General features: G+C 50.3%; 1 protein-coding gene across 1 annotated transcript; it reads left to right on the forward strand.

Annotated features, from left to right (window-relative positions):
• Positions 1–148: 148 nt before the first annotated feature.
• BCR38DRAFT_354168 (lovastatin nonaketide synthase) lies at positions 149–7,185 on the forward strand (the record flags this gene model as incomplete). The annotated part of the gene is made up of 5 exons (XM_040856855.1): positions 149–743; positions 1,098–1,259; positions 1,327–5,903; positions 5,957–6,277; positions 6,361–7,185. 5 exons carry the CDS (start codon positions 149–151, stop codon positions 7,183–7,185), a joined length of 6,480 nt encoding a protein of 2,159 aa, XP_040710983.1.
• Between the last annotated feature and the right edge of the window lie 6,080 nt (positions 7,186–13,265).

Genomic DNA, 13,265 nt, shown 5'->3' on the forward strand with positions numbered 1-13,265 from the left:
TTGATTCGACATGCCTCCTTCAACGCAGCCCTTCAGCGCCGACGTGCCAGAGCCGAGTCCTCGTTTCCGCAAATCAGCTGCTAATATGGCACCGGCCGTCTTGTGTTCGTCATCTTCGGGAACTTCGCCCGTGGACAGTCCTGGTCCCATGACGCCAACAGAGGAACAGACTGACTGCTTTCCAAATCGTCATGGGTTTGACGCCGACTCTTTGAATGGCGCTTGCCTTCATGGCGGTAATTATGGAGATCCCATCAGCGAAGAGCATTCAATGGGAAAGAATATGCCCATTGCTATCGTTGGCATGGCATGTAGACTTCCAGGGAGTGTGTCCAGCACAGCAGAGTTTTGGGAGTTATGTGCGCGAGCACGCAGTGGCTTCAGTTCAGTGCCCAAAACTCGATTCAACCACGATGCCTTCTACCACCCAAATCCAGGAAAGGCTGGAGCATATCATGCTGCCGGTGGTTACTTCCTTGATGGCGATCTGGCAGCTTTCGACGCCCCTTTCTTTGGCTTGACCGAAAAGGAAGCCATTTCTATGGATCCACAACAACGACTACTGCTCGAGTGCACATTCGAGGCATTGGAAAATGCTGGTATTCCCAAGCACTCGATTGTGGGACAGGACATTGGTGTCTTCGTGGGCGGCAGTCTTGCGGAATACGACAGCCACTTGTCCCGGGACAGTGACAATATCCCTATGCATCAGGCGACAGGTACCTATGCTATTTTCACCCAAAGTCCGAGTTCAGAACTGACAAATCTGCTTAGGTTGCGCCAACGCAATGCAGTCGAACCGACTTTCACATTTCTTCGACCTTAGAGGTCCTAGTTTCACGACAGACACCGCATGTTCGTCAAGTTTGACCACACTCCACCTGGCGTGTCAAAGTCTCCGAAGTGGCGAATCTTCACAGGCCATTGTCGGTGGCTGCCACCTTAACTTACTGCCAGAATCATGGATATCCTTCTCCACGTGCCGGTAAGATTTACTTATGGAATTCTGTTTTCTCTCATGGCATTGTGAAATTGACTAAATGTTAACTATAGATTATTATCTGATTCTGGCCGATCAATGGCTTTTGATAACCGAGGCACGGGATTTGGAAGAGGCGAAGGCTGCGGCATAATCATCTTGAAGCCTCTGGATCAAGCGCTGCGGGATAACGATTCCATACGCGCTGTTATCATGGGCAGTGGCATCAACCAAGATGGAAAGACCCCTGGCATTACGATGCCGAACGGGGCAGCCCAAGGTACGCCCGGGCAAAGTCAGGCTCGTCGCCCCGAACCGTGGAATATCGCTGACTCTCTGCTGCACAGAAAAACTGATCAATCAGATTTACCGAAACGCAGGTCTCGATCCGTCGGACTGCGGTTTTGTTGAAGCCCACGGAACAGGAACCAAAGTGGGAGACCCAATCGAGGCCACTGCCATCCACCACACCCTAGGCCAAGGTAGAAGCGTGAAAGATACGCTCTACATCGGGTCCGTCAAGTCCAATATCGGTCATTTGGAAGCGGCCTCTGGGATCGCCGCCGTGATCAAAGCGGCTTTGATGCTGGAAAGGGGATTCCTTCTGCCTAACCACGACTTCAAAAAGCCCAACGAGAAAATTCCCTGGAAGCAATGGCACCTCAAAGTGCCGCCCACCCAACGGCCGTGGCCGAAGGGGAAGAAGTACATCTCTGTGAACAACTTCGGATTCGGTGGCACAAACGCCCACGTGGTTCTGGGAAAGGCGCCATTCCCTCCTAAGCAATCAAATGGACGAGCAACTGAGAAACAGGTCCAGACTGGCAGAAGGCTCTTTGTCTTGACTGCCAACGACAAGCAATCATTGGAGATCGTAATGAAGAAACTCGTCATCTACCTCGAGCAACGACCCGAAATATTTCAGAACGACCTGCTCAATAATTTGGCATACACCCTAGGGCAACGACGATCTCAACTCCAATGGAGAGTCGCCGTTCCCGCCATGACTTCATTTGACTTGATTGAGGCACTGAACAGTAACAACGTCTCGTCAGGCAAAGAAGTAGGGTTGCTCCGTATAGGGTTCATATTCACAGGTCAAGGTGCCCAGTGGTATGGCATGGGCCGGGAGCTTCTCTCACAATATCCAGTCTATGCCTCCGCCATTATTCGTGCCGATGAATGCCTCCGGCGACTCGGCGCGAAATGGTCCCTGTTTGAGGAGTTAAGCAGAGATATTGTCACCTCCCAGGTGTCTGAGGCCTACATCAGTCAACCAGCATGCACCGCCGTGCAACTAGCTTTGACCGACTTGCTGCGGGTGTGGGGGATCCTACCTGTAGCTGTTGCTGGGCACTCTAGTGGTGAAATTGGCGCGGCCTATGCGGCGGGCTTTATTTCTTTCGAATCGGCCATGTCGATTGCATATCATCGTGGTCGTCTGATTCCTGTCTTGAAGCAGAGATTTCCCACCCTCGATGGTGCCATGATGGCAGTTGGGGCCACCAAGGATGCGGTTCAGCCGTTGATTGATGCCTTGCAGGCGGAGCAAGTCCGAATTGCTTGCTACAACAGTCCTTCAAGTCTCACTATCTCAGGCGATGCCGCAGCTCTGTCCGAGTTGGAAACGATGATCGAGCAAACACACCCTAATATCTTTCACCGACGCTTACAGGTTGACGTTGCTTATCATTCCCACCACATGAACCTTCTTGCCAAAGAGTACCGCGAATCTATCCAATGCCTCCCGCATGCGACGTCAAACGAGGCCGTTCGCTTTCACTCTTCACTCTATGGTCGTCAAGTAGACGGCTCCGAGTGCTGGGCAAAATACTGGGTTGACAATCTCATGTGCCCAGTGCGATTTTCCGAAGCCCTAGAGACGATGCTCGAGCCGGTTGGGGACCACAAGACAGGTGTCAATATGTTGATCGAGTTGGGACCACATTCTGCCCTCCAGGGGCCTATTAAACAAATCTTGAAGTCCGTAGGCGGAGTGGCACCGAAGATACCGTACCTACCGTCTTTGGTCCGGAATAAGGATGCCGTTGAGACAGCCATGGACTTAGCTGCGAGCGTCATCGTTAAAGGGGCACTGCTCCAAATGGATGCCATCAACTTCCCCAAACCCACCAAGACCATGTTATTGACAGATCTCCCGCGGTACTCCTGGAACCACCAGAACAGCTATTGGCAGGATTCACGCATGGCTCACAAGCACAACCATCGCACCTCGCCGCGTAGCGACTTGATCGGCCTCGAAGCGATCTATTCTAACGAGCATGAGCCCACATGGAGAAATATCATCTCCTTGGACGACCTCCCGTGGCTCAGGCACCATCAAATTCAGTCCGTCACCGTGTTCCCTATATCTGGTTTCATCGCCATGTCTCTAGAAGCGGCAGCCCAATGGGCTGAACGCAGGGAGATACCTTTCGACAAGTTCGAGCTGAGGAATGTCTCCGTGCTCAAGCCCTTGGCCATCACAAGTTCAGAAGTTGAGATAGCTATCAACTTGACACCACAACTTGAAGCAACCATTGCTGGAGGTTGGATCCATTTCCGCATATGCTCTTGGAGGCAGGGAACTGGGTGGACGAAGCACTGCGTCGGCCTGATCGCCACACAATGCCACGAGTTCAATGATGTCGATGGCCCTCGGCAGAAAATGGATGCACGTCAGAGGTCAGTGACGATCATTCAGGCTGCCCTCGAGTCCAAAGTTGTTGATGTCGCTGAGGCCGGCATGTATGAGGATCTCTCTGAGCTCGGGGTTGTGTATGGCGCATCATTCCAAGGCATCACGAACTGCAAGGCTTCGAGCAAGTATTCAATTGGAAAAATCGCCGTCGCTAATGTTGCGCAAGACATGCCCAACCACAGCATGACGAGTACCATCGTCCATCCTACATTCCTCGAATCAATGATTCAGATGTACTGGCCAATTCTCGGCGCTGGACGATCTACTGCTGACGCCCTCTACCTCCCGTCATCTATCGGCAAACTGTCGATATCGCGCGGAATCACGTCTTTGACAAGTCAGCCGGGCAGCACTATGCAAGCCTACTGCCAAGCCGACTTCCCAGTCTCCGGACCGCGGCCAACGAAGGTCACACTATTCGCGACGGCTTCTGAAGACGTACAGGAGTCTATCATCGAGATTGATGATCTTACTGTTTCCCCAATCATTGACGGAGAGACAGAGCTTGAGACCAACTCTATTCGCGAGCTTTGCTACAAGCTTGAATGGGAGCCCGTTTCGGAGCCACCGAGTGCGACAATGACCGGAAATACTACCATGACTGGGACGTCAACCATTAGCGGATCATTGCTGGAAATTGACATTGCTATTATCCATGGGGACTCGGACCTTCAGTACCTGGTGGCCAATGGACTTGCTCTCACTCTGGAAAGTGTCACATCAAGACTACCTGACTTGGGTAACCTCCATGACGTCGACCCCAAAGGAAAGCTATGCGTCGTCTTGACAGAGATAGACGAGCCTTTCCTTGCCAATGTGACAGAAGATCAATTTGCTACGGTACAGAGGATGTTACTGGCAGCACAAGCCGTATTATGGGTCACTCGTGGCGCTTATGACAAGTCCACATCTCCAGAGTCCAATATGATAAGCGGTCTGAGCAGGACGGTGCGGTCTGAGACGTTACTGCCTTTCGCAACGCTTGATTTGGACGGGAACCACAAGCTTGATGATGAAGACGCCGCCAATATTATCGTGGATATTATCAAGCTTGCATGTGGCGTCGGTTCGTCAGCAACCACTGAGCTGGAGTTCATGGAGCGATCCGGGAAATTGTTCACGCCTCGGGTCATCAACGACGATGAAATGAATGACTTTGTCCACCACCAGACAAACCCCAGGGCAGTTGAACCCCAGCGCTTTGGACAGGACAACCGACCCCTTAGGTTGGAATTCTCGGCTTCCAGGTCTATCGACAAATTGCATTTTGTCGACGATGAGCTGCTCAACACACCCCTACTAGATGACCATATTGAATTTGAGGTCAAGGCAGTTGGGATGAACTCACGGGATGCGGCGCTCACCAAAGACCATTCCATCGATTCGGGACACCTCGCTCCCGGTTTTGAGGCCTCGGGCGTCATAACCAGCATCGGTAGCGCTGTCAAGTCCCTGAACGTTGGCGACCGCATTGCTGGACTTACGACAACCAACGGCGCCTTCGCCACACGGACATGTACCCGTGCATCTATGGCCTTCGCTATCCCCTCGGGGCTTTCTTTCGAAGAAGCATCCACCCTCCCATTAGCATATTGTACTGCTTACTATAGCCTCATGTGGCAGGCACGTCTGCAAAAGAGTCACCGCGTCCTAATTCACTCAGCCGGAGGCGGCGTTGGACAAGCGGCCATAATGATCGCACAAATGGTTGAAGCTGACGTGTTCGTGACAGTGGGCTCTGCCGAGAAAAAGGCTTTGCTCATAGCCAAGTACAACATCCCCGAGGATCGCATTTTCTACAGCCGTAGCTCCGCCTTTGGCACGGCAGTGCGCCGCGCCACCGACGGCGAGGGCGTTGATGTGGTGCTTAACCTCTCTCCAGGTTGTGCGGAGACGCAACGGGCACTATGGGCGAGTGTGAGCCGCTTCGGGTGCCTTGTTGACGTGGCACAGAGCATTTCACGACTCGAGACAGGCCAGGCTGACAGCAACGCTAGCTATATCAGCATTGACATCTTTGGGTTGGCAGTTGAGAGACCCATGGTGATGGCTAGCCTGGTGGTTGATGTTGCGCGGCTGTTGCACGAAAGCAAAATTGGGCCAGTCACACCTATCACTGTCTTCCCCATCTCCGACATCCATGGCGCGTTCAAGAAGCTCCATAGTACTGATCGGACTGCTGGAAGGTTGGTGGTCGTTCCCCACGCTGACGACATGGTGTTGGTAAGTTTGCCTAAACCTTTCATGAACCGAGATTTGTGACTAACTTGCATTAGGCAACCCCATCGAAGACACCAGAGAAACTGCTTCGTGCCGACAGCACGTATGTGCTAATCGGCGGTACCGGTGGCCTTGGCCGTAGTATGGCGCAATGGATGGCCTCGAAAGGGGCTGGCAACATCGTCCTGCTTTCACGAAGAGCATCCACATCCGGTCAAATTAAGGACCTGGTAGAAGATGCGTGTGCTTTGGGAACCAACATTGTTGTTCGGAGCTGCAACGTCGCCGACAAGGCCAGTGTGGATGAGTTGTTCGCAACCGGGCTTATTGGGCTGCCGCCTGTGCGAGGTGTCGTCCATGGTGCCATGGTCCTTCATGTAAGTCATTGTCTGGGAGATTCCCACATGACATTCACTTCATATTTTGTCGAGGCATCAACTTGGAACTAACATCATGACAGGACGTTATTTTCGAAAAGATGACTTGGAGCGACTACACCACAGTCATCGAGTCCAAAGTTCAAGGCGCCTGGAATTTCCATTTGGCCCTGCGAGACCGTAACGTCTGTCTTGATTTCTTTGTCGCAATTTCTTCTGCTTCGGGAGTTGTCGGAAATCGCGGGCAAGCTGCATATGCCGCGGCCAACACCTATCTCAATGCTCTCGTGCAACACCGACTCGCGCAGGGCTTACCAGCCGCATCTCTCGACCTCACTGCCGTGTCAGATGCGGGATATTTGGCTGAAGACGCCGAACGCGCTGCCGAGGTGGCTCGGAACCTAGGGTCCGATAGTATTAGCGAAGCCGAAGTACTCGCCTTGCTGGGCGCCGCCATCACCGGCCGCACGGCGACATGTAACCACCAAGTCATAACGGGCATGCGCATTACCCCCACCATGAAGCCCTTCTGGACGACCGACGCCAAATTCAAGGCGCTGCGCCTGGCCGCAGAGGAAGCCGGCATCGCTAACACGAGCGCTGCTGTACTCTCGCCCCATGAGGCACTCAAGGCAGCTCAGACTGTTGCAGCAGCCGAAGATGTAGTTAGCGCGGGGCTTGTCGACAAGATTGCCGCAGTGCTGATGATGGAGCCGGAGGAGTTAGACGTAACGCGCAGCTTGTCACATTACCCGCTCGACTCCTTGGTCGCCATTGAGATACGCAACTTCATTACGCGCGAGTTCGAGGCTAATATGCAGGTGCTTGAACTGTTGAGCAGCGGCAGCATTCAGACACTGACAAGGGCGGTGTGTGGGAAGAGCAAGCTTGTTTGTGGATTGAGCTAGAGGCTGGCCTCCGGTTCATCCTTATTTGAACCAGCTCTCTTTTGGATTTGGGTCTGTGTTATTCGATTGGAAGGTGTTTGTGAAGGCCGCCGTGCCGTCGCACTGAGTCTTTTGGGGGTTTTTGGACTTTGGCTGAGGTTAATACCAGGTCGTTGGCTTGTTGCTGATGTACCAAAGAGACCGACATCGCGGACATGATAGAATAGCGCATCGAAGGATGACTTGCGTTTGCGTCTCACTTTATTCATTTACATATTTTGATTCTTTTATCGCGAAGTCCACACGTCGGGTTTTGCTGACTTCGTGAGGAGAAACACTGCCAAACACTATGGAATTCCGTCCGATTCAACCCCATCCACCCAATAACATTATAAGCCTGACAGGTGACGATCCATTGATCTTTGTAGGGCCATCCTCCCAAGGGGCCATTAGAATGTATGTAATCAGCTTTTCAAGAGTGGAATACTATTGTGTCCATAATTTAATGTAGTCGATGGATAGAACCTGAAATGTTGACCCACTCGCGACGTTTCAATACCGCACTGTTCTATAATTTCCTATACTTGAGACGTCCTTGACTCAGTGATCCATGTCTAAAGTTACGTTATGCTTATTGTGTTTATCATATACACCTTGCAAGTGATTGAACGCACCGACTTACAACAGACTCTGGGCCAGTCAGCACTCGAACGTTTCATTGTTCGCAAACATTGATTACTTTCAGGGGAAAAATGCCAAATGCGGTATGAAAGGCCGTCCACTCAGTTTCATCGCTGTACCACCAACCCGGACACTTCATTGGGCATTCTATTTGGCCCAATCCAATGTACTAACCGTATTAATCACCTTCTTGCATACGCCCCCATTTTGGGAGGTTCGGCTGAATTATCCCTAATACTTCATCCTTATTTATGACATATAAAACACGCTTGATTTAACGTGATCCACAAGTCATTTTCGCACACAAGTCACTTTCGCACTTTTCTTGGCACCTTCAAGTAATTCAGTAATATCCTATGCATAACCCACATTTTATCCTTTAAATTACTCAAAATCTTCTTCATTATCAGTTTCTACTTCTATTGAACAAGTCCTTGCATTATGTCCAGTCCCTCCGCAAATACCACAGCGCCTTATACCGGTCTGCCGGCGCTTTACAGGACGACTGCTTTCCCCTTCTTCCTCCTCCATAACCTTGATATCACCCCTCAAGGCCCGTAAAACTTGTGCATCACCTATACTAAGTTGATGCGAGTGCATATGGGGTGTGAATTGTTGTATTGGAAAAGGATGGCCAGATCAGCTATTCTGGCCTGGCAGAGCTCTTTTATAGCTCTTATCTATCTTATCTCTAGCTATAGGGCAACCCCCCATGGGGTCACGTATCATAAGTGCTCCTCCATATTGGATTTGCTTATTTTTCGTCCTACGACGCTTACTTAGTATATGGTTCGTCTCACGAAGCTCTTCGTTCTCCCGACGTAATAACGCATTCTCATGCATCATTGCATGCGTAGCCTTCGTAGTCGAGTTAATTGAGTTCAAAATATGCGTCGGCGAGCTGTCTTGATGCCTCTGGACGCTACTTTTAATCAAAGTTGACTGCGATTCGGCTTCGAGGGTGTTGGGAGGCGTCTTAGAAACCCAGACGGAGGGAGGCAATTGGGGGTCGGGTGTCGGTGTTCGTACTACTTTTGCGATATCCAACGTAGATATGACCCTATCCGGGTTAAAAGGAACAAGTCCAGCTGCTTCGAATCCTGATCTGATGTTTTTTTCGTGAAAAGCACCAATGAAAGCTTCTAAAAACCCAGCTAAGAAATCCTGCTTCTCAATATGGGTTTGATGCCTTCGCATTAAACCCTCCACGAACGCACCGTACAGCCGTTTCAGCACACTAAAAGGTACCAAATCCAAAGGCTGGAGCTTGTGGGATGAATGGGAAGGCATACACAATGTAATTACGCCGTACGCCGCGAGGTAAGTCTCAAAATCCATCGAGTGGTGGCTCTCGTGACCATCCAATATTAAGAGACTTTTCGCACCCTTCCGACGGCTAATAATATGTTGAACAAAGTGATTTGCCCATTCCACACCAATATTATTAGTAGTCCAACCGTTATGGGAAAGGTCGACCTTCCAGTTGGCCGGTAGGTCGTTACCGCGATACCACGAAGCAAGATGAACCTTGCCCGCGAAGATGATGTACGGCGGTACCGCCCAACCTTGCGAATTAATAGCCTGGATCACCGTAACCCATTCCCGATCTCCTTGTGTAGCCTGTCTAGGCCGTCCGTGTCTTTCTGCACTCGTTACAACCATTCCGGTTGTGATTATGCCCATTAGGAAGCCCGTCTCGTCAAAGTTGTAGATATCCTCCGGTAGGATACCGTATTTAGCGATTGTGTCCCTAACAAGCTCAAACCACGCGTAATACGCGATAGGATCTTCGCTAAATACCCTCTGGTAATCAATTCGACGATTTAAACGCGTTCAGAGGTCTTGTCGGCGGTTAACGAAGTTCGTGGTCCAGTTCTTGCCGACGGGGGGCGCGTCGCGTACGCGTCGTAGGATATTCGCCATTTCTTCAACGTATCGAAGCCGAGGAGGAAATGCTCGCGCATCTAGCTCAATTATACGTCGGGCAATCGTATCCTCTTCGGTTTGAGTTAGATTTCGTTTTAACATATTAGCTTCGTGTCGTTTGGTCGCCGTCGAATCGATTCTTTAGTGTACGGTCGCAAACGTTGTAGATACGGCCAAGCTTACGCCATGAAATTTCAGGGTTGCGCTTTTTAGCTTGGATAGTGAAACGGGGTCAGGCGGTCAGTAGGATATACCTACCACCTAACACACTGCACAGACGGCTCCAGTACCAACAGATCCCATCTGTTGGTCTTATCAGACGAAGATCGTGGTACTGGTTAAAGAGTGAAGCTCTTATACGTCTGGTGCGCGAGTTGGTGTCAGAGAACAGAATGCCATAGGCACCAGTGGGTGTCAGGACACTGAACGCAAGACACCGGTGGGGCGCCGGAGGGGTGTTTCGGACAAAAGACTCCCGAGTCATGATTACAATCTATGTGAAGCTTTGGGATGACGAGAGTCAAGATCCTTGGCATCGCCGACCCTGCTGTTATGCCGGGTCCAAGCGGCGGCCTAGCTATCTATATAAGGACCATCTCGAAGTAGGATAGGGAAGGAGCAGAGATCAATGCATCACCGTGGGCACCCCTACCTGAGACCGCCAGTGACCACCCGGTGCTACGTAGGAGGGACGCCCGTTACTCCCCATCACTCTGTACTATTGCCTTCGGCCTAGCCGTACCCTGACAGTTGGTCGGATGTGCCTCTGATACTCGTATCGTGATAATAGGACCTCGAACGTAAAGATAAGCTGAATAACTAAAATAACTAAATAACTGACTGAAAAGCGAAGGTGAAGATATAGATAAGAAGGAGATGATGATATGAAGATGAGGATGATGATGCATGAAGATGAGGGACTCGTGTCCTACTCTGCCTCTGTGCCTCTTAAAGAAGAGAAAATAAACTTTCCCCTAGCCCCGTAACCTATTTCCCTGATGTCCGGCCTTACCCCGTTACAATACACTTCTATTTTACGTTACTTGTAAATTAGGGTTGCAGCCTCATAGCGTAATCCCTAAGTTCTTAGTAGTAGCAGGTCTTTAAAGGCGAGAACAACCCGACGTCGTATAGCCGTCTAGTACAAGGAGTCGCTATTCGGTATCCCTAGCCTTTATCTTGTGGAGGAAAACCTAATCTAACTACCTTTTCTATATCTTGACCCTCTTACCTGAAATACGCAGATAGGTATACCCCTTCAGCTATTGATGCGAGTGCATATTGTGACGGGGTAAGGCCGGACATCAGGGAAATAGGTTACGGGGCTAGGAGAAAGTTTGTTTTCTCTTCTTTAAGAGGCACAGAGGCAGAGTAGGTGTCACGCCGTGCTAGGGGTTGCAATCCTTGCCACTACGCCACCGTACCAGATGTCTTCACCAAAAGAGACCAATATCAAAGTCCCTGACTTTGATATCTGCAACCACTTATCAATCTGTTCAGACCAGTGTAGGTCAATCACGTGACAACCGTCACAGTAGGACACGAGTCCCCCATCTTCACGCATCTTTTTTCATCATCTTTCATCATCTTATTCAACCAACTTGACTTTTGTTTTCTATTCTAGTTAGCTAGCCCTTCAATTATGCGGTTCATTCCTACGTGCACTTAGACACTACTTTCGAAATCCTATTATTCTGCCCTCATCCTAGCCTTGACAATGACAGAGGATTGTATCTTGCTCTGATCAGAGCAAGATCAGAGCAATCTAGTGCTAGTGAGAGCTTCAATTCGACTTCCAGGGCCAGACGTCTTGTTCTGAGAATCATTCCGACGAGAGTCTCAGAGGCACATCCGACCAACTCGGGCACCAGACGTATAAGAGCTTCACTCTTATAACCAGTACCACGATCTTCGTCTGATAAGACCAACAGATGGGATCTGTTGGTACTGGAGCCATCTGTTCAGTGTGTTAGGTGGTAGGTATATCCTACTGACCGCCTGACCCCGTTTCAATATGGGGTGTGAATTGTTGTATTGGAAAAGGATGGCCAGGTCAGCTATTCTGGCCTGGCAGAGCTCTTTTATAGCTCTTATCTTATCTTATCTGTCTTATCTGTAGCTATAGGGTAACCCCCCATGGGGTCACGTATCAGCTATACAAAATACACTCTAATTAGGAGTACTACGACGACGCGTGTTACACGCAAAGGTGGTCAAAGATTTGTGAGGTTGTAAAAGCATGACATTCTATCTAGTCCTATGGAGCACGAAGGTTGGACTTAGTCCCGAAGCGCTAAGTCACGTGGTAACCTTGGTGGTCTTGGCAAAGCCCACCAAGGTTGCCTAACAACGCGTCCGACTGTGACGGTTGTCACGTGATTGACCTACACTGGTCTGAACAGATTGATAAGTGGTTGCAGATATTAAAGTCAGGGACTTTGATATTGGTCTCTTTTGGTGAAGACATCTGGTACGGTGGCGTAGTGGCAAGGATTGCAACCCCCAGCACGGCGTGACACCGACTTTAATACACATAGTCGGCTGGTGTAGTTGGTCACTTCGCTGGTAGATAAGTCCCGATTTCAGCCTCGCCCACTTGGGTCGGTGACGAGTCGCGGGTTCGAATCCTGCAGCTGACACACAAGGGGGTTTAGTCAACCCTTATGGCGCGCTGCCCACCTTGTTGACTTCGCCTACCTAGCGATAATAGGGAGATTGGTGCAGTTTAGGATTACGAGCATCCTAGCCAGTCGACCGTCAAGCACTACGTCGGCGGAATATAACTCGACAGCCGGTCCAGAATTCGAATCGTTAATCCGACCCCTTATCGGACCTCGCCTATCCGATAACGCTCGTCGGCGAACCCGTCCCCTCACGATAGAAGGCGCGCAGCACGCCCTCTCGCCGCGATTCTTGCGAGCGTCTAGACCACGTTACGGTCTATCCACTTGAGCGTATGGTTGAGATGTATACGCTCGACGAGAACCCCAATTAGCAGATACTACGACTTGTCGCGACAAAAAAAAATAGTCGAGCATCTTCTGCACATCAGCAGCATCCCACCCCTGAGGACGAATTTAAGTGCCACATTACCACACTTATCGGTAGTTCAGGCAGGGGTTGTAGCACAGACTTAGGGAGGGACAGGAGGTTTAGTAGTCGTTTGGCTACAAGTTTACCTGTATAACCGCCCGACGCGGCTTAAGGGCCCGCTATATCATCTATAGCCCCTTAAGGGAGTACTTGTAGAGGTACCGAGGGTTAACACCTACGGCGTATTTAATATTATTTTTAATACACATACCTGGCGTAAATTTGACGTACCAATAACCGTACTATATCTAGATTATCCCTATTAGACACCTGTCTTATCCATATTATACTTATTATCAGGTTTAACACTGTTCTTTGTACGCAAGCGTTCGAGGAGGGCATGAAAGTCTCGGATCTTATTTGTCAGAGAACAGAATAAGAGACTGCGTGTAAACGGAGTT

Source organism: Pseudomassariella vexata, assembly GCF_002105095.1.
Source record: "Pseudomassariella vexata strain CBS 129021 chromosome Unknown BCR38scaffold_18, whole genome shotgun sequence".
Taxonomy (NCBI): Eukaryota; Fungi; Ascomycota; class Sordariomycetes; order Amphisphaeriales; family Pseudomassariaceae; genus Pseudomassariella; species Pseudomassariella vexata.